The 22,169-nt window shown below is 39.8% G+C and overlaps 1 protein-coding gene across 9 annotated transcripts in view; it reads right to left on the bottom strand.

The window, feature by feature from the left end:
- ERC2 (ELKS/RAB6-interacting/CAST family member 2) overlaps positions 1-22,169 on the bottom strand; it is a 963,856-nt gene that overhangs the window by 667,961 nt on the left and 273,726 nt on the right. For all 9 annotated transcript variants that reach the window (XR_014016968.1, XR_014016969.1, XR_014016970.1 and 6 more), the window contains one exon: positions 16,787-16,861. Coding sequence is in view for 6 of the 9 variants with exons in the window: in XM_081247675.1 (XP_081103801.1) it covers positions 16,787-16,861 (75 nt within the window). In the remaining 3 variants the exon portion in view is untranslated. The remainder of the gene's footprint in view (positions 1-16,786; positions 16,862-22,169) is intronic.

The following is a 22,169-nucleotide window of genomic DNA, read 5'->3' as shown; positions in this document are numbered from 1 at the left end:
TTTAGGTTTCCAACATATACAAGGGACAAGACTGATCAGTGCAAAAGAGACTAGGACAACTTTACTGGCCAAGTACATTTAGAGAAACATGAAGCTACTCTCAAGAGCTATCCAACTTGGCATAAGTGTCCAGCAACCCTAGGAGTAAACTCTCTGGAGAAACTTTGCCAGTAAAGATGCCTTTATTACCCTTTTTGTGTTTGCCAAACATTATGTTTCCCTTAAACAGCAAGAAACAGTTTTCAATTCCTCTCTAGGAACTGTGGACACTGAAATGGTGAGTGGGTGGAATATCAAAAAAAGCAATATCATTTAGTCACAAAAAGTAACAATTATGTTATTGCTGAGTGTCACAATGTGCTTTCCTTTCAAATACAGGGAGAATTACTGGTTTCATTTTAATATCAGGCCAAGAAAGAAAATACAAGCATTTTTTACAGAGCATGGAACTCGCTGTGATCACATATCGGTCTACGGACATTAATCAACAAACTTAGGGCCAATTGGTTTAAAGAGAAGACGTGATCTAATGTTCAGGAAACATCCCTACATAATTATATTACACTTTATTTAGAATAAAATTCTAGACTATTATTACTGGGTACCACAGAGGCTCTTGAAGGCTTAACTTTTAAAAATCATCTAGTTGTAGTTGCAAACATAACTGAGCAGTCTTTGGTCCAGCTATCTGAGTAATGCCCTGCCTTTGGAACGATTTACTGTGTGGAATTCACCGCAGTTATGTGAGCCCAAGTTAAGCGCTCCACAAAGAAGTCAACTTGGGCCTAAGGCACATTAGGAGGAAAAACAAAAAATCAAAAACTCTTCTTCTTGGGCCTTATCAAACTATAAAAAGATGATGACCTAGATTAGAAGATGACATGGGACATGCTGTATTTTCGTGTTGCTGTTTTTGTGTTTGTCTGTTTATTCAGATGGTATCTAATTCTTTAGAGCAAAATGTACACGCACAGAATCAGGTTGGGCTAGTTCAAATTAAAAGCAATTAGGGTGTTTTTGTTTTTAAATTTATTTATTTATTTTTGGCTGCGTTGGGTCTTCGTTGCTGCATGCGGGCTTTCTCTAGTTACGGAGAGCGGGGGCTACTCTTCGTTGCGGTGTGTGGGCTTCTCACTGCGGTGGTTTCTCTTGTTGCGAAGCACGGGCTCTAGGCACCCGTGCTTCAGTAGCTGTGGCTCATGGGCTCTAGAGCGCAGACTCAGTAGTTGTGGAGCACGGGCTTTGTTGCTCCACGGCATGTGGGATCTTCCCGAACCAGGTCTCGAACCCGTGTCCCCTGCATTGGCAGGCGGATTCTTAACCACTGTGCCACCAGGGAAGCCCAATTAGGGTGTTTTGATGTTTCTTTTCATGGTCTCATTGGCCTACTTCTGACTCATTCTTCATGAAGTTCATGCCCCAGGCACGCATCCTGCTGTCCTGTCTCTGTACACATTACTAATGACACACAGGGAGAAGATATGTCTCTAGTGGTTCTTGCTGGACACTATGTGACCTCTGAGGTTTTGGTCTCCATGTATTAATTTGTTGTTGTTGTTAACAGACTCATGTCTAACAAAAAGAGCTAAAGATAAAACAATCCCACTGACCCTTAGAAAGTCACAAACGTGGACGCAAATCAGTTTTTCATGTCTTTGGGCAAGATACTGAGCTTTCCAGAAATAAGACCGTGCTCAAGAGCATGTTATGAAAATTACAAGTGATCTGTAATGCATGAAAAGTACCTATCATGGAACTCCCTCAAGAGAATAAAGGGTTGCCATTATAAGCCAACAATAGTACAGAAGCCCCTATCCATCCCCCAGTTCGGTGAGGTACACATGTAAAAGACAGTAGCTTCTATTTTTAGTCCACCCTGTTTATCTTTGTGTGTTCCTAACCTTGTTAATCCTATAACCTAAGGTTGTTATGAGACTTAAATGAGTGACAACATGCACACCTTCCAGTATAATACCTAACACACACTACCTGCTCTATCCTTCTTTCCAGCTGTGGCAGTATCTGTTTCTTTTTTGTCTATTTGCTCAACTTCTTTTTCTTTTAGGAACTACATCTCCCCAACTCCCTGTGGTTTTAGTGGGGTTTTCTAGTCTGACCCACAGTGGCAAGCACCATGGATCCTCTGGACGCTGACTGATCCAGGGGTGAATTCATTAAGGCATCAAGGCCAATCAGAGTTCTTTGAGGGGACTGACACAAAATCAAGGACCTCTCCTTTTGTGAGATTATGAATGATAAGAAAAATATGGGCCTGTGGCTGGTTGTGGCCTTCTGTGATACCATGTATTAAGAATCTGCCTGGGCTTCCCTGGTGGCGCAGTGGTTGGGGGTCCGCCTGCTGATGCAGGGGACACGGGTTCATGCCGCAGTTCCGGAGGATCCCACATGCCGCGAAGCAGCTAGGACCGTGAGCCATGGCCACTGAGCCTGTGCGTCCGGAGCCTATGGTCCACAACGGGAGAGGCCACAACAGTGAGAGGCCCGTGTACCGCAAAAAAAAAAAAAAAAAAAAAAAAAGAATCTGCCTAAATGATGGGGCCTTATAATATCATTTGAACAGCCAGATACAGCTCTATCTGAATCATCTACTCCCCATAACATCAAAATACAGTAGCAGGGTTTCATTCACTTGTAACCAGAAGAGTATAATACACAAGAAAAACTGTGAAAGATAACAAAAAATATAGTTAGATATGATATTTTATAAGAACACAGGCAAGTCAGAAATGGGTTAGACCACCATAGAAGAGTCAAGAAATCTCTAGAAAGCATAGGACTCTAAAATGGGATATGGAGATAGATAAGAACAAGATTATCAAGATAATTAAATGTTTTCCAGCCAGAAGTAATAATATATATGCAAAGTCAAAAGCACTCAATGTGATGTCCAGCACATAATATTTAATTAATGTAAGTTGAAGGACTAACAGAACAAGTATGGACCATGTATCAAGGAAGAGTAAGGCAGGACTGATTAAAAAGTATAGATCACTTTTAGTTGCAGTGAAGTAGGAAATGAAAGGAAGATGGGGCTGAATGATAAGCAGTCTTCAGAATCAAGCGAGGAGTCTACTTGAATCTGACTGGGAATCATTTATAAGCTGGTAAAAAGAAGGCAATAAGGGGCTTCCCTGGTGGTGCAGTGGTTGAGAGTCCGCCTGCCGATGCAGGGGACACGGGTTCGTGCCCCAGTCCAGGAAGATCCCACATGCCGTGGAGCGGCTGGGCCCGTGAGCCATGGCCGCTGAGCCTGTGTGTCCGGAGCCTGTGCTCCTCAATGGGAGAGGCCACGACAGTGAGAGGCCTGCGTACCGCAAAAAAAAAAAAAAAAAAAAAAAAGAAGGCAGTAAGATGGCTTTGGGGAAGTTAATAATAAAAACCAAAGCTAAGATGGAAGTTACAACACTAGAAATGATGAGTCATCAGCCTAATGGTGAAAGAATTCTCAGATATAGTTGAGAATCAAGTATAGAAAAACCAGTGGAGGAATCACCAAAAGAAAGATGAGTAAAAATTGATGGAAATCATGAAAAGGTTGCAGAGAATAAGAGAGTGAAGTTTCAAGAAAGAAAGGGAGTCAAAGAAAGGTCTGAAGACACTAAAGACTAAGAAAAATAATTAGGATATCACTGGGGACATAAGGGCAGTTTCAATGGAGTTGTGTTATCTTAATTGGAAACTGAATCCCAGTGTTTTAAATCCCAGAGTCAGGGGTGATTGCTGAGTCATTCAACAACAGTACTGCACAGGGCAAGAACCAACCAGAACAGATGCCACCTGGAGCACAGAAACCAGGTCTGGGAAGTCCCTGTGCGGACAGGGGTTAACTCTTTAGTTGCTTGATTTGGAGGGTCCCAGGGTAAGAGCTAGAGTGGGATGGGTACTCTGAGGGTTTGGGGTAACCACAGAACTATTTCAGTATTTTAACTATCAGTATAGCTATACCTATGCCTCTCAGTTGAGTATCAGCCCTACATAGAAAGCTGCTGCAATTAATAGTGAGAGTTTCCTACGTTTCCAATGCATGGAAGGGAGCACTGGCTAACCCAAAATCATATCCATGTGCCTGTGAGACAGCCTAATACAGAGCCTCTCCAGTACCAACCTGTGGACTAGGTGCATCAGAAACTACTTTTTTGTGGCTGTTTGTGTGTGTGTGCGTGTGCATGTGTGTGTGTGTGTGTGTGTGTTTTAACTAACAATGACTTGGCCTCTAAAGACATTCCCTTTAAGGACAGGGTGACACAAAAATCTGTATCTATGTGCAAGTTCCTTGGGCTGGGGAGAAACACATCAAAAGATTTTTTTTATGCCTACATTTTCTTCCCCATTTATGCTTCAATATAAATATATTTGCATTATCTGAATATACAGACAGGAATAGCACAGGACAGAAGCAAACAATGTTTCTCCATTCTGGTATTAAAAATGGATTAATAACAACATCAGCTAATGTGTATTGATTACTAAGGCAAGCACTGTGCTAGAAAATTTCATTTAATCTTGCCCATAGCCCTATGAATTAAGTATTTATTTTACCCACTTTATAGGTCAGGATATCCACAAAAGGGAAATAACTTGCCTAAGATTTTCTCTTTCGTTGAAATAACTTTCTGGGCTCAAGAGGGTGCCATATCAACAAACCAAAACTTGTAACTTTCATGTCCCTGTAAATGTTCTACTAGACCAGAAACACAGTATATCCAGTCAGCCAATCCCCAAACACTAAACCAACTCTGGGCTCGGTACTTATTCCCTTATTCCTTTTCACCTCAAACAAGGTTGACTATGGCGCCCCAGCCAATTAGATGCTTTCTATTTTTCTCTTCCTTGTTCTCTTTTCCTTATCCTGTAAAAGCTTCCTACCTTCCACCCCATTTTGCAGTTCTCCAAATGAAGACTGCCTGCTTCCTGATAACACTTCATGAAGTGTTTGTTTGTATCACCATAATTATCTTCTCTAATCATTTTTTAAACACCTTTCACAAACTGGAATGATTCCCTCCACATAGCCTTCCCTTGAATAGGAGTGAGGAGGCCACACACTGTGACCTTGCTGTCCCCAGGACAACCTCAGGACACACTGGCCTCAGAGACAGTCAGCCACCTAGAAGCTGGGCTCTTTTGGTCCTTTCTTCCACACAGTACTTTTAGCCTTTAAAGATCACAGAGCAAGGTCAAAAGAAAATAGTGAAGATGTTGGGAAGAGAGGAAAAGGAGGAAGAAATCTCAGAAACTGCTTCCAGATGACAGGGTAGCCCCTCGGTGTGTGCAGCCTGCCCTCCCAAGGCTGGATCCATGTCATCTTTCACAAACATCTGAATACAAAGAATGCTTGAATTCCCAGAAATTCAGTGAAATACTAATTTGCAAAATTCTGAATGCATTTCAGGGAGTAATAAAAAGACGGGCACCTGACACTTCTATTCTCTTCCAACACTCTTTGGGAAAAGATGAGGTGAAGAAGTTCTCCTTACTGGCCTTCTAGCAACCTGAACTCACTCTTCCAATTCCTTTTAACACTCCCCCAAAGCCCCCAACAGCCCTGGTTTGTTTGGGGCCTCATTCTCAGGATCTCCAAAACATACTGCAAATCCTTCTATGTTCAACAAGCTTGTCTCATGGAAAAAGCAACAGGCGGCAGAGGAATTCAGGCCACCCCAAGTCACCAGCAAGGCCTGAGGGATGTGGAAAGTGGACCATGCCTTAGGGATGAGGCATGTGACAGCCGGTACACTGTCATTACTGAAACTTGAAGGGGGAGTTCACTTGAGGCCTGTGGTTGACTTCTCAACTCCGCTGGAGGGGGGTGCGCACGTCAATAAGGAAACTGCAATGCCTAAATAAACAATAAGCTGGGAACCTGAGCACCAACAAGGGAGAGGGCAGGGGCTGCTGGCCTGAGCAGAGCTGGCCAAGATGGAGCAAACAAAACAAGGCTTTAAACTTTGCAAGAATGCCATGTCAATTCAGACTCCCCAGGCAGGCCCTTTGAGAGTCCAAATTGCCAGTCACCAAACCTCCAGACTCAGTAGAATTTTTAAAGCAGGACACTTTGTTCAATCCCTTCATTTGCCAAATGAGAATAGTGAGAGCCAGAGGGGACAAGTGACTTGCCAAGGACCCAACAAAGTCCCTGGGTCATTTATTATACCACAGGCCTACTGGGAGTTGCTATTTTTTTCTCCACTGGTTTCTCATTTCAAAGACACTTTTAAAGTCTTTCCACATGCAAACTGTGTGTGTATTCAGAGCTAAGACTCTGAAGTAAGCTTGTTAAATTCTTTCTCTCTGGTGGTCCTTGCTCAAAGGTACCATCTCTGTTGTTTTTTTTTTTTAACAAGTAAAATTCAATTTTCAGACTGAAAAGGAAGGGATGGAGAAGCAGAGAATTCCTTGAGCATCTATTGTATGCCAGGATTTTCCCATGCCTTAAGACATTTTAATTCCCACCGCAACTCTGAGCAGCCTGGTATCATGGTTCCACCTCACAGAAGAGAAAGCTGGACTTCAGAGAAGCACTAAGAGGCAGGACCAGATTCTCAATTTCCATAAATAACATAACCTTCTCCACTTTGGAGACTTTTCAGTTCAGCAAAAGAAACCAGAATAGAAGAAATTGTGTATCTTTAAGACTTTTGATAGATGGTTTTTCTTTCAACAAACTTATTGATGTTTTTCCTAAATTATAATTCCTGATCATCCCTATATAATGAATGCACACTACTGAAAACATAAAAATATAGGGGGGAAAAAGAAGAAAAAAATCCTTTCTAATCTCCCCTTCTATAATTAGTGTCAACATTTTGGTACTTTTTTCCCCAAGCTTTTATTCCACACTGATAAATATAACCTCTTTATATATTATTAAGACTCTAACTACTATACACCTTAGAAATGCATCTCCTAGTTGGTTATTCTATAATTCATTTTATTTTTTAATCTTTGAGTAACCAAAGTTATTGACCCTTTCTTTTATAATATCTTCATTTTTTAATAATGGCTTTATTGATATACAATATATATACCATAAAATTCACTTTTTTAAAGTGCACAATTCAGTGATTTATGCAACCATCACCACGATCTAATTCCAGAATAGTTTCATCACCACAAACTGTTGTACCTATTAGCAGTCACTCCTTTTTCTCCTCTCCCCTTAGCTCCCTGCAACCAGTAATCTACTTTCTATCTCTACGGATAGGCCTATATTGGACATTTCATATAAATGGAATCATATAAGATGCCTTCTGCAACTGGCTTCTCTCATTTAGCACGTTTTCAAGGCTCATCAATGTTATAGCATGTATCAGTCCTTCATTTCTTTTCAGTGCTGAATAACATTCCACTATATGGATATACCATATTTTGTTTATTCACACAAGATAGTGAACATTTGGGTTGCTTTTGGTTTTTGACTATTATTAACAATTGTAATATGAACATTTGTGTATAGGTTTTTGTGTGTACACGTTTTCAATTTGTTTGGGTGTATATGGTAACTCTACATTTAACATTTTGAAGAACTGCCAAATAGTTTTCAAAAATGGACTGAACCATTTTAGATTCCTACCATCAGTATATGAGGGTCCAGCTTTTCCACATCTACCCAACACTTGTTATTGTCTGTCTTTTTATCTTAGCCATCCTAGTGGGGGCTAAGTTTTATCTAATTGTGGTTTAGGTTTGCATTTCCCTTATGACAAATCACACTGGACATCTTTTCACGTCCTTATTGGCCATTTGCATGTTTCCACTGAAGAAATGCCTATTCAAATTCTTTGCCCAATTTTTAATAGCATTATTTGTCTTTTTATTTTTGAGTTTTTCTTCCTTTATTTTTCAATGAACTTTGTAATTAAAGTATACTATACATAGGAAAGTAGCCAAATCACAGGTTTTCAGCGTGATGAATTATGATAAAGTGAACATGGCTGATTACATACAAACCATAACATAAAATAGAATATTATTTCTACTCCAGAAGCTTCGTTCACGCCCCCTCCCAACCTCCTCACCCTCCCTCCTCCTCCAGATTAAGCAATACCCAGACATCTAACACCATGATAGCTATTTCATTTGTTTCAAGTTTCTGGTTATTCCATATGTAATTATGTTTTGCACCTTCTATTTAAATTAGGTCTTGCTTACCACTGTTAGATTTGCTTCTAGATATTTTGGGTTTTTTAATACCATCCTAAATTATATTGTTTTCTAAATTTCATTTCATAATTGTTTGTTACTGGTATGCAGATGATTCATTTTTATATATGACCAGCTGTTTAAGTTCATTTATTAATTTAGTAGTTTATATATGGATTCATTGAGATTTTTTTTTTTTTTTTTTTTTTTTTTTTTGCGGTATGCGGGCCTCTCACTGCCGTGGCCCCTCCCGCTGCGGAGCACAGGCTCCGGACGCGCAGGCCCATCGGCCATGGCCCACGGGCCCAGCCGCCCCGCGGCACATGGGATCCTCCCAGACCGGGGCACGAACACGTATCCCCTGCATCGGCAGGCGGACCCTCAACCACTGCGCCACCAGGGAGGCCCCTCATTGAGATTTTTTACACACAAAATTATGGTGCCTGTGAATAAAAGGGTTTTATTTCCTCCTTTATAATTCTTACACCTAGGATATCCAGAATATTGTTCAGTAGAAGTGACAATAATAGGCATTCTTGTCTTGTTCCTTATATTATAAGGAAAGCTTTATATATTTTACCATTAAATATGATACTTGCTGTAGCTTTCTTGTAGCTACCTCTTATCACATTAAAATTCTCTCCTAATCTAAGTCTGATAAAAGCGTTTTTTGTTTTTTTAGCATAAACGAATGTTGCATTTATCAAATGCTTTCTCTGCATTCATTGAAATTAATTTTTCTCCTTTATCCTGTTAATGTGGTAAATAACATTGATTGATATCCAAATAATGGTCCAACCCTGCCTTCCTGGAATAAGCACACTTGGTCACTGTCACTGCAATTCAGTTCACTAGAATATTTTGCACTGATGCTTATGAGAGATTGTTTGTAATTTTCCTTTCTTGTAATGGCTTTGTTGGGTATTGATATCAAGGTTATACTGGATTCATAAAATAAAATTGGAAGTGTTTCCTCTTTTTCTATTCTCTGGTATAGTTTCTGTATGACTGATATAGTTTTTTCTTCAAATGTCTAGTAAAATTCATTGAAGAAGCCATCTGGGACTACGGGATTTTTTGTTTGGTTTGTTTTTTTAGGTATTTTTTTGGTGGTAAGGTTTCAAATCATAGAAACATTTTCTTTAATATACAGGACTAGTCAGATATTCTAGATATTCTGTTTCTTCTCATCCAGTTTTGATAAGTTGTATTTTTAAAAGAATAAATCTAAAATTTCAACTGTATTATCACAATGTTGTTAATAAAATCCCCTGGTATTTTTAAAGTCAATAAGATTGATAGTGATGCCCCCTTTCAATCCTGGTATTGTTTGTCTGTCTCTATTTTTCTCAATGATTCTGACCAGGAGAACTGTTAATCTCTTCAAAGAATCAGTGTTTAGCTTTTATATTCCCCTGCTATATATGTTTGGTTTCTATTTCATTAATTTCAGCTTTTATCTCTATTATTTCTTTTCTCCCACATTCTTATGGTTTCATTTGATCTTCCATTGCTTTTTAAATTTAAAAAGTCTTCTCTCAACCAAACTGAATGACTTGCTCTTCCCCAGACACATCTCATAATTTCCAACCTCCTTGCCTTTGCTGATATTGTTCCCACTGTTTATAAATAATCCTTCTACCCACTATCAAAATCATGCCATTTTTTCAAGGCCCTCCCCAAATGCTATCTCCTCCAAGAAGCATTCCCTGTCCTTCTCTTATTTGATATCCTCTGAGTCTCTGCAGCCCATTTTGCTGTTCTTAGGTCACTATTTAGATCCAGGCTTATATACTCCCTTCCACTAGCCCCTTAAAGACTGAGTGCTCACTCTTTCTGAAAGGCCCACCATGGTGCTCTATACAATATAGCTGTTTGGTAAGCACTGGTATTTGTAATTCAACTTCAGGAGTTATAGTCACACAAAATAAACCTGTGTATAGCAGTAATTATCAATTAGCAACTCAAACATTTAGATTCAAACACATATAAGAAGAGTTTGGGCATGGGCTTCCCTGGTGGTGCAGTGGTTGAGAGTCCGCCTGCCGATGCAGGGGACACGGGTTCATGCCCCGGTCCGGGAGGATCCCACATGCCGCGGAGCGGCTGGGCCCATGAGCCATGGCCGGTGGGCCTGCGCGTCTGGAGCCTGTGCTCTGCAACGCAAGAGGCCACAACAGTGAGAGGCCCACGTACCGCAAAAAAAAAAAAAAAAAAAAGAAGAGTTTGGGCAAAAAAAAAGTCTCACTTTTTTAATCTTCCTTGCTTCTAAATGACAACCATATATCATCCAGAGCTAACATTTAACTTGACATTTTGCTTTTTCTGGCTATCACTTAAAACCCACATTTTTCCCCTTATTTAAGGAAAATAGTTTAAAAAAAAAAAAAAAAAACGTGTCCCATTTAAGTTGAAAGATGAGAAAATGAAGAAAGTTCTCAAGAAAAAAAAAAGCTAAAGGGTAATTTCTGGTATCATAAGTGGATAGGGCACATCAAAAACACAGAGCTTTGCAAGTTTAAATGAGTTATGCTCCACACTACTATAAAGGCTTCAGGGCAAGACTTAAAACTCAAGGAAAAAAAACAGGACATATGTTGGCTGTAGGGTACATATTTGGAGCCCCATGTGCAGGACTGATAACATATACATGTAAAAAGGATGAATCTTGCCTTATAGCACAATGTACAATATTGCCCCTTTCCAAATATATCAAATAGAACTTCCCAGCTCTCATGAGCTGCCTCAACCTGTTCTATGATGCAAAACTCAGTGTATAATTTCCAAAGTGTGGAAAGAAAAACTAGTTGAACTGATGGGTCATCTTCAGTAAAAGCAGACTGGAAGAGTAGAGAGTCTAAGAACTTTAGAGAAGAAACCCGTGTTCAAATCTCAGTTGCCAACCTACCAGCTGTATGACCTTGGGCAGGTTGCTCATATTCTCTAAACCATGGCTTTCTCATCTGTGAAATGGGGCTAATTTTACCTACTCATGGGTTATTATCCGTCAGATGCCTTGCACCTGGCTCCACATGTGTGGAGTGGTGTTCGGGCTATAGCTGTCACTGGTGATGCAGGTGGTGTTTTTGTTGTTATTGCTGTTATTCTGTTTGGTAGCCACAAAAGGAGCTATGGCCTATTTTTAAGGCCTAAAAAGCCATCAAACTGGCTTGATTAGAAAAAATGAGGCTTGACACCAATTTGCTACAAACACATCATCTTGGGAGAAGAAACAATGCTGAGTGCAGTGTTTAGACTCAGATAAGTAACAGTTCAAAAGATGGATGAAATAAACCGGGGTAGGCCCTAGAGCCAAAGAAAACATTTCAGCCACTTCATGGTATTCCTGACCAGATCCCAAGACTCAAATTAAATTCACACTGGGAAGTGGGATACTTTCAATGGCCAAGGTTTGAATCTGAAATCTCTCCCTGCCTAGCTATGAGATGTTGGGAAAAGTTACCAAGTAGTTCTTGCCTTCTCCATGTTCCAGTGTATCCCTTCCATGCCTGGTGAAACTGAATTGACTGAATTTGATCATACACCAAGTTATCTCTTAAGAGAAAATTAACTCAACTACAGGTCAGTCAACCCCATGCAGAAGAACAGCAGACATCTGCCTGAACACAAAGATAAGGCTTGGTTTTTAGTTTTAAAAGCAAAAGATCAACCTCACCATAGAGTTAGCACCTGAATGCAAAGTCATATTCTTTCATCAATAGCACATCTACAAGGCAGCAATTTGGTCAAGCTCAATCTTGAATTGCTTACTACTCAGTTTCCATAGGAAAGCTCATTGGCGTAAATGTTACACAAGAACCACCACTCATGACACAAAAGTGCAGCGGCTGGTCATGTGACGAGAAACCTCAGTAACTACAATTCTCACTTCAGTTACCACAGAAATATTGTCACATAGTCACATTATGCCCCTAACTTCTTAATCCACTTTAGTTAACAAGTTCACCAGATCAAGTACATTTTCTGTGACTCTTACTAAAACCCTTATGTCACTCATGTATGTCCCATTTGATAAATTCTGCTGAATTCAGTGCTAGCATAAAGTTTGTTTTTCTTAACGAATGTCATTTAATTTATTAAAGCAAATGAAAATTAGGGAATTCCATGCTTTTTCTTACAGCCTGAGCTGTTAAATTTGGAGTGAAGGTTTATGCTCCATTCTTAGTAATTATTATTATTATTCTAGGGTTGGTTTGGTTTTTTGCATTTTTTAAAAACACAACTTTCTCCCTGTCCCTTCCTTCTGTGATTATTGGAGATGCTGCAGCCATCTTGCTCAGACAGGCAGAAAGGGGCTGTCTGAAAACAGAGCTCATGTGAAGAAAGCTAAAATAAGAGATGGAATGAGAGAAAATGGGATGTGTTAACATCTTTTGAGCCCCAGGATCAAGCTATGCCTGAAGCAATACCGGTTTTTCCAGTTAAGTGGAAAGGGTACACTCCTTTTAGGCTTTAGCCATTTTGAATTAGATTTTCATTCACTGAGAAGTTTTAACTAACAAAGAAAAAAATTTTTTGAGATTATCTTACAAGTACTGTCACTACTCTAATTCATTTTTGTTACAAAAAAAAAAAAAAAAAAGGATGGGGGGGACTTCCCTGGTGGCACAGTGGTTAAGAATCTGCCTGCCAATGCAGGGGACATGGGTTCATTCCCCGGTCCAGAAGATCCCACATGTCGTGGAGCAACTAAGCCCGTGCGCCACAACTACTGAGCCTGCTCTCTAGAGCCTGTGAGCCACAACTACTGAAGCCCGTGTGCATAGAGCGTGTGCTCTGCAACAAGAGAAGCCACTGCGATGAGAAGCCTGCACACCACAACGAAGAGTAGCCCCCGCTCGCCACAACTAGAGAAAGCTCGCGCGCAGCAAGGAAGACCCAACGCAGCCAAAAATAAATAAAATTTAAAAAAAACACGGGATAGAGCTTTATGAATGAACCCAAGAAAGTGAAACTTTTGTTTATGTCATGTCAAATTTATAATAAAAGTAGGTTAAAAACACATTCTTTCAAAGGAATTAACATTAAAGAAAAAAAAAGGGGGCTTCCCTGGTGGCGCAGTGGTTGAGAGTCCGCCTGCCGATGCAGGGGATACGGGTTCGTGCCCCGGTCTGGGAAGATCCCACATGCCACGGAGCGGCTGGGCCCGTGAGCCATGGCTGCTGAGCCTGCGCATCCGGAGCCTGCGCTCCGCAACGGGAGAGGCCACAACAGTGAGAGGCCCGCGTACCGAAAAAAAAAAAAAAAAGAAAAAAAAGGAAAAAAGCCCTTTTAACTACCTTTTTTTTTTTTTTTTTAAGGTGTTGGGGTACGAGTTTATTAATTAATTTATTTATTTTTGGCTGTGCCGGGTCTTCATTTCTGTGCGAGGGCTTTCTCTAGTTGTGGCAAGCGGGGGCCACTCTTCATCGCCGTGCGCGGGCCTCTCACTGTCGCGGCCTCTCCCGTTGCGGAGCACAGGCTCCAGACGCGCAGGCTCAGCAGTTGTGGCTCACGGGCCCAGTCGTTCCGCGGCATGCGGGATCCTCCCAGACCAGGGCTCGAACCCGTGTCCCCTGCACTAGCAGGCAGACTCTCAACCACTGCGCCACCAGGGAAGCCCTTAACTACCTTTTTATTGACAGTTCTCCATAAGAGCAGAAAAGAGAAGCTAAGAATCTTTAGACACAAAAGCAAGAAACGGAGGAGCACTGCAACATTTACGAGAAAACTAACTTTTCTGAAAAACACATGCAATGTTCTAAGTGCAAACCTGGAACATACCTGCCAGACCAAACCAAGATCAAAATTAAAACTTAGAGCTTCCTGCAGTAAGATAAATCACAAATAACTTCATTCACTTTGCTTCCTTTTATTTTCATTCAGGTGACTTTAGCCCCTCTGGTTCAACTGGCTGGCAGCAGCTGTGATGGCTGCAAGCGAATTGCCCCCACTTTGGTGTGTGCAGATGGCCCTCCCTGACAGTCATATTTTCACAACTCTAAAAGCCCAGAGGGGTACATAGAGATCTACTAGAACTACCAGACTGTGGTTCTAAAAGTGCTTTCATTTGGACAAGATTTCACAGATGTTCACAACAAACACCTTTCTTGAGTTGATGCAAAGTATATTTTTGGAGAAGATGAGGAGTCAGAATTTCACCCTCAGTTTCTCTAGGAAGCAAGGGAAAAGTACGGGTGAGTTCTAAACCCTTAACTCGTGTCATCTCCCTGAAACTAAAGGTCCAAATTACTCTAGGAAAGCTCCTTTTAACTTCAGATTTTGCCAAGGCACTAGATGACATTGATGTTTACCCAACGTGTTTAAATTAAAATACAACCAATGTCTCAAGTCCCACCCATCAGGTTTAAGGGTCAGTTCTATTTGGTAGTCAACCCTAAGTCTTGTAAAATACGGCTTTCCAATATTCCCTCCAATTTCAAACAGATATAATATACAAAATCAGAAGAGATCACAGGCTCTGTCACAACCAACACACATGGCTGAGGAGATGACCCTCTACCAGCTGCCTCCATAACTCAATTTATGCATGTTAAGTATAGATGCTAATGGGACCCAGACTCCTCCACTGACAAAACAGAAGGCAGTGCTTTGTAAATTAACATGCATCCAAAAGACAATAGAAAAACTCCAGGCTAAGTTCCCTGACAAGTATATAAGTATATTGACTATCAATGTCCTAAAAATAAATGTGTTCTTCTATAAATCAGGATCACTGGCATCCATTAAAAAAAAAAAAACAAAAAAACTCTGGACTCAATTTACTGATAACATATGGATATGAATGTGCCCTAAAAACTATATTTTATGCCTTCTCATGTAGATAGCCTAAATGAGTGCTTTATTTACTATTTTTTGTTTTCTAATAAAACATATGATGCTAAAAAAGAGTAAGCTATAATCAGAGTTTCTACTTATAAAAGTCACAAAAAATTACTAATTGTACAGAGACCTTTATCAGGAAAATGCCCACTGCTCTGGGAGAGATGTCATTCCTGGTTTCTCCACAGGTTTTTGAAACTCAATATTTACTTCTTTTTTTTTTTTTTTAATAATTTGGAAATAGTTTTATATACATCCCCTTCTATTACTAATTGTGCTGGAACTGGGGAGGTAGGTATGGAGGTGGGTAGAAGGAGGACTAAATGACTCTTAGCAAAAAAATAAAATAAAATCTTTTGTCTTGTCTTTTTTTCTTTTCTTTTAAGCCTTAGCCAAGTTTCAAGTTTGGTTCCAATGTGAAGTGAGGATGAAATCTCAGTTATGAGAGTCTACACTCCCCCACAAGTACAGAATGGTAAGTTTATTTTCAAAATATTGCAAGCAAAAATTACACAAATTCAAAATGAATTGATGAGCCAAGATTAGCTTTTTTAAAATCTTACTATCATTTGATCCCTTTGATAATATTTTTCAAACCAGTTTGCTGCAAATGCAGTATAAGTGCCTTGAATCGTGTAACCTCATTTAGGGGACATAAAATTTTAAAGCAAATGTTCTACATTATTTCCACAAAAATCCACTTGGATGAAGACACTGTCATTGACTAGAAAAAAAAAATACGAAGTCAGAATTGTACACACCAGGAACTCAGTAGCTCGTATTAGTTTCTTTTTCCCCAGGACTTGGGAATTTGGGGGCAGACAATTCAAAATCATGTGCTACAAGACAGAAAAATCATTACCCTATCAGCAAGTTTCAGAAGTCTTTTGTAGGATGATGGTGACCAGCAAACTCTCGAATGTTAAACTTATGCATGAAATAACCAGATTGCAAACATCATCATTATAAATTTTTTTTCTTCAGGGAACAACGTAAATCAAGAATTATTCTTAAGATAAATACTATTTGCTTCCTTCTGGCAAAAACTAGAAGTAAAAAGACTTCAAATTTCTATAAACTGACAAAGCAACTGGCTTTCATTTAGATCTGTTTCTTTATAGCTTGCTCATCATTATTTACTTCATTATTCTTTAAATGCCCTAAATCCATGCAGGAGGATCTTTGCTTCTTTTAAATATCTCTATGCATCCACCGCTAAATAGAATACCCTGTGAGTATTTAATAAATTATTATTAATTCCAGACTTCGTTAGGAGAAAATACTGGAGTCATAAGAAAGTATTATTCTTTGAAAAGTAAATTTTGCTGATAGCATAATTTTAATCATTTAACGCCTCCACTGCATATACAACAACTTCTCTTCGCCAAATCTTAGTTTCTCAAGGTATCTTTTCATTGTAATGTGAATGGGAGGAAAAAAAGAATTACTCTAGCTTTAGAAATTTACTTTTAAAGCACACACAAAACCTCTCTTAGGGTTGAAAGCATTGGCTATGCTCTGTAAATGAACCCAGCTCCTTTCAGCCAAGGGATACTTGAGCCCTTTATTCTTTTGCCCAGAAAAGGCATCCTAATTAAAGGGCCAATAAATTAAATGCACCAGAGAAGGCCAAAAAAAAAAAAAATCGAGAAGAAAAGCACCCACCAGGGTGTCTAGAGAAAAACACAAGGTTCATTTCACATGTTTGTGTTAGGCACCATCAAGTTTAGAACAAACTCCAGGGGAACAGCTGTTTTTGAGAAATGTGAACAGCTCCTACCTTCATTTCAATGACAGTCTGGAGAGCCTTCGTCTTGGCTGGCTCTGGCTGAAGTTGGCTTCTTCGGTGTAATTCCTGGGGAGGAACACGATAGAAATAAGCCTGACGGTTCATCCTTCCGTTATACCATGACCTTTACACAGGTACCACTCAGCCCACCAGGTCCAGGCTCGCTGTGTACAGACATAAACAAGCCACAGGTGCCTCTTCCCCCACCCTCTTTAGCATCCCTCCTGCCTGGAGCCTGCGTTGCGGTGAAAAGCTCCTGGCACATGCGCTATTTCTGAAACTTCCATCAATAATTAATGTCAACTGTGACAAAGCCAGCAAGTAATCATAGTCCAAATACTGTTCAACACTGGGGCTGTTGCCCAGCCATCAAATCATAATTTACTAAATTACATTACTCCATGCTCCCAATACAAACACAGCAAGGAAACGGAGGAAAGAAAATGACTAACGTAGTTGCAAATCCACTGCACGGGTGGCATTTTGCTACTGAAGTAGGTTTGAAATGAGCAATTTAAAACATTTTCAGTACAACTGTGTCACTTTTTGGAGTTAATTGGTCTGATGAAACCCTATGAATCTCTTACTTCCTAATTTACAGTTTCAGTCCTTGTTCAAAATCACATCTGTATGTGATATGCTTATGCATTCATGATGCCAAGAAATTAAAACTGGCATTAATATCAACAGTGTTAGAGGGGAGAAAAAATGGTTAAATCCAGATGTAGACCCAGTAACTTCTTTAGGTAAAAAGCAAAAAACATTATAATTTTAAGCTTCAAGGCTTACTTTTTACATGCCTCTTCTCAAAAAAAAAAAAAAAAAAGTCTGTCAAAACTTTGAAAGATTGATTTGGCAGAAGAGAAGAGATAAAGTTTGTTCAGTTCATGCTTTGATTTTCTTAATGATAATTATCAACACTTTTATGAAAGTAGGCCATGACAGGAGTAAACAAAAATACTCATGCATGTCCACACTGCTGATACAATTACTCACCTACAATTACTCACCTAAGTGAGTAATTGCACCTATGGAGCAATTCCATTAAGACTTATTTGACTTATAAGTCACCTATGGATAATTCCATAAGACTTATTTGCTTCCTGAAAAGTCATTTAAAGTCGACATGGAGTAGTTTTAGGTCTTTACATTCCATTGGACCGCAAACATTTAAAAAAAGAAAAGAAAAACCTTGGGTGTTAAAGAAGAGGACCAACATAATTTCTGGCTTTATCTAAGTAAGGACATTAAATTTAACCCTACGTCCACCACTACCATCTACTATCATCACCATTTCATTAAGATATAACATATTTATGTAAAAATTGTCAGAATAACAGAATTGCACAAAAAAAGATAGTCCTTCCCTGGATTCCAGGATAAGAAAACAGGCAACCTTTCACCCATCTCCTGTTACATTGTTCTTATTTTCCAGCAGTCCAAGAAGACTTGGTCAAGGGCCATGGTGCATAAGTCTAAGGATCAGTACTGGGGAATTACTGCTACAGCTCTGCACTGTAGCATGTTTTCTTCTCAAAGTCATCACTGGCACACAAAACTACTTCTCAGACTTCAATTTGAGCAGAACTAGAATTAGTGCTTCTTCATTGTTCAAAATGGCCTCAACATCAGTTAGGACATTTTTGCCCCTAACGTATTTCTGGAAGGGATGAGGTCAAGCATTACTGACTCCAGTTCCAGCACACCACTGAGCACCTCACATAAGGACTTCAGGCTAAAAAACAGAGCTACTTAGCCCTCAACATAACTTCCAAGATTGTTGGAGTTCACGAGACCAATAAAATCTTATAGATGACAAAACAGAAAGTAAGTCACACTTGTTAGAGGTATTCCACAGTAAGTGGTAGGAGTAACACACTTCATAGGTCACCAATTCTGATACCATGTGGCATCAAAAACATCTTAATGAAAAAAGCTGAGAATGAAATTCATGATAATTTCATACCATAGCCAGTCAAGTTCCAGAATAAAAATCATATGATAATTTGAGGAGAGAGGTTAAGATTGTATAAAACAAAAAATAATCATGAAGCAACTAAGCAACACAACAAAAATAAAACCATAGGGTAAAGACACGTGCCGTTATAATTTCTGCCAAGCATGAAAAGATTTTTAAGGGAAAACATGCAATAACAAAGCTAAACTTGTAGCAATAGTTTTGCAAAAATGAAAACAGAGTTCTCTTTGCTATAATTATAAGAGTTCTATTATAATATAAACCAGCTCAAAATCCAGATTGGGCCCTCACCCTCTCTGTCACTCCTTAAAAAACTAAAATCTCCAATTACCCAAGAAGTGCAATATTCCTACCCTAACTACATTATATTTCAATCAATTCTGGCTTCACCGTTTCTGAGGATCACCTTAATTCTTAAGGTGTCAGGTAAGTGAAGATTTTAAGCCACCTGCAGACTTTATGGACTGTCTGAAAGTCCCATCTCAAGACACTTTATCCATCTCTGAGATTCAGGATCATTAAAATGCACACTCTGACTGCGGCAGAGAAGACCAGTTGCCCAACAAAGATTTGTGTGCCTCTTCATCAGTGTAGAGCTATTGCTAGGAAGTACCACCACCACCACCCCTGTATCCAGGTGAGACCATGTGACCTATTTCTGGCCAGTGGAATGTGGGTAAAAATGAAGCACTCAAGTCCATAAAAACCTCCTACCCTGTCCTCAACTCTCCCTCTTTTCCTGTCTGCTGACTAGAAGTAAAGGACTCCAAGACCCAAGAAGATGGCAGAACCCCGAGATAAAAGGAACCTGGGTTCCTGAAATGCCATGTGAAAAGTCTGCTGAACACCCACACTGGATGGTGGTGCACAGGAAAAATAAATTTCTATTAAGTTAGTCTCTGAGCTTTCAGGCTTTATCTGTAGAGATCCCAGGGCTCTCTGCTTTAACTACTGTAATGGCTGAAAGGAAAAATAATACCTACCTAGTCCTGTATTGTTTGTTGCTTTTGAATTACAGAAGTGATGTTAACGTGTGAGTGCTTGCCAAATTTTTCAAAACTGAGAGTAAGATGAGTTGGTTGCTGGTGCTCCAACTATCCTTAACCATCTGAAAGATGCACCCATTAGGCACTAATCTTAAATAACTAAAGAATTTCCCCAGCAGCATGTGGTGTAGGGATGAGAGAGGACAAGATTTAACTTACTCTAGAAGTTTTTAAATGACAGTATTAAACCATCAAGTGCAGTGGTTCTATGCTTTTCTGGGTCACTGATCTCTGTAAGAATCAGACAGAAGCTGTGGATTATCTCCAGAAATGGACACAAAAGCACGCATAAACAAAATGTTATACCATTACAGCTGGTTCAGAGCGCCTGTTCCAACACCCAAGAAGTTCATATTTGAACCAGACTACAGGCTAAAAACCACTTATTGAGATGAAAGAGAACTGCATGGGGAGTGGGGAGCCAGGACCCTGTCCAGACCCAGCCTGAGACCTTGGTTATGCCCCTTCCCCTCTCTGATCAGTAAAATAAGCAGTTTTATGAGTGAGTTTCTTCTAATGGCCCTTCCAGCTCTGAGAACATCCAGATTTTTAATAGCAGCTGATTCTGAAAAGCTGATCTCTGGCTGATATTTCTAATCACACTCATTCTCCATTTCAAAAACAGAATAAAAATAGAAGAAGAAAATTGGATATCTCATTGCAACACTGATACCGAGGTTATTTTTCTATAATCTAATGACTAGGTTGGCCTGAGCTGGTCTAAAACTGCCAGCTCCTCCAGGTGTTCAGCATGGAAATATACCAAGACCCCAGAATTTTGAGCATGAAATCTCAAGTGGTTCATCAGGATGACATTACTTGGCAGTTAATGAGAATCTGAAGTCTAGTGAGTTAATCTGGATGGACACTAGCATACAAGATGAGCTTGACAGAATAATGTTTGCACATACCATATACTTTCTCCAGTAGACAAAAAAAAAAAAAAAAATTCAAAACTTAACTTTCTCTCTAAAGGTAATTTACTATTATCTGGCCTTTCCACCTTACCATTCTGGTAATCTACTGCTATGTAACAAATCACCCCAAATTTAGTGGTGTCCAACCACCACCATTTTCTTATGCTCATGAATTCTGGGTCAGGAATTCATAAAGGATAGAGTAAGGAAGGCTTGTTTCTAAAGCATGGTGTCAGAGGGCTGGAACAGCTGGGGCTGGTGGATCCACTTCCAAGGTGGCTTCTCCACCCATCCATCTGGTGCCTTGGCTGAAAAATAACTTGAAGTCTAGGTTTAGCTGGAATTCTCAATCTGAGCAACTATATATGGCCGCTCCATGTGACTTGGGCTTCCTCACAGCATGGCAGCCTCAGGGTGCTCCCACCTCCTACATTGAGGTGTAAAGATTCCAAGAGCAAGTGTTCCAGCAAATAAGCCAGAGACTGCATGGCCTTTTATTACGTAACCTCAGAAGTCCCATAGCATCACTTCTGCAATGCTATGTTGATTAAAGCAGTCACAAGCCTGCTCAAATTTCAAGGAAGAGTGCCAAAGATTCTGAAGCCATATTTTTAAATTGCCTCTTTTAAGGAACAAAACCAATTGGAGAAACCAACAGGAAAGAAACACTATAATCTCAGCATCAACTCAGATCAGTCTTAAGATACAGCAGAGTTTCATATATTCAAAGAATAATTTGATGCAAGGGATATAGGAAATACAGCAGTAAACCAAACAGACAAACATCTCAGCCCTCATGTGTTTTTTCATTTCAAATTCCAACTGGAGAGAGGCACAACAATTTAAAAAGGTGACTAAACCAGTTTGTCATAAGTGCTGTAAAGGAAAATAAGTCATGAAGGTGGAGTGGGACATTTGGGAGGTATGGGATTGATAGCCATTTTAAATAGGGTGATTAGGGAAAGCTTCAGGAAAAGGTGACATCTGAACAAAGATCTAAAGGAAATGAGGGAACCAGTTGTGCAGATATTCCAGGCAGAGGAATAGTAAATATTTATGTACATGGCTAGAGCTGCATAAGGGATGGGGAAAGTAGTCAGTCGGAGAAGTCCAGGGGTGGGGGATGATGGGAAGATAGGTATACATTTGGAGTCCATTGTAGGGATACTGGTATTACTCTGAGAAAAATGGGGAGCCACTGGAAGGTTCTGAGGAAAGACAAACCATGATATGGATATGATGCACATTCATAAAGGATTACTTCAGCTATTGGACTGAAGTATGGTTTTGGATTGAGGAGGGAGGTAAGGGAAGAACCATAGGGCCTAGTAAGAAGAAACTAGAATAACCCCGGCAAGGGATGACAGAACCTTGGACCACAGTGACAGAGTGGAGGCAATGGGAAGGAATTGAGCTTGGATATGCTTTGAAGG

This window comes from Mesoplodon bidens, assembly GCF_964165515.1.
Source record: "Mesoplodon bidens genome assembly, chromosome: 10".
NCBI lineage: Eukaryota > Metazoa > Chordata > Mammalia > Artiodactyla > Ziphiidae > Mesoplodon > Mesoplodon bidens.
Note: the sequence above shows the minus strand (reverse complement) of the source record. Positions and strands in the feature narration are given on the sequence as shown.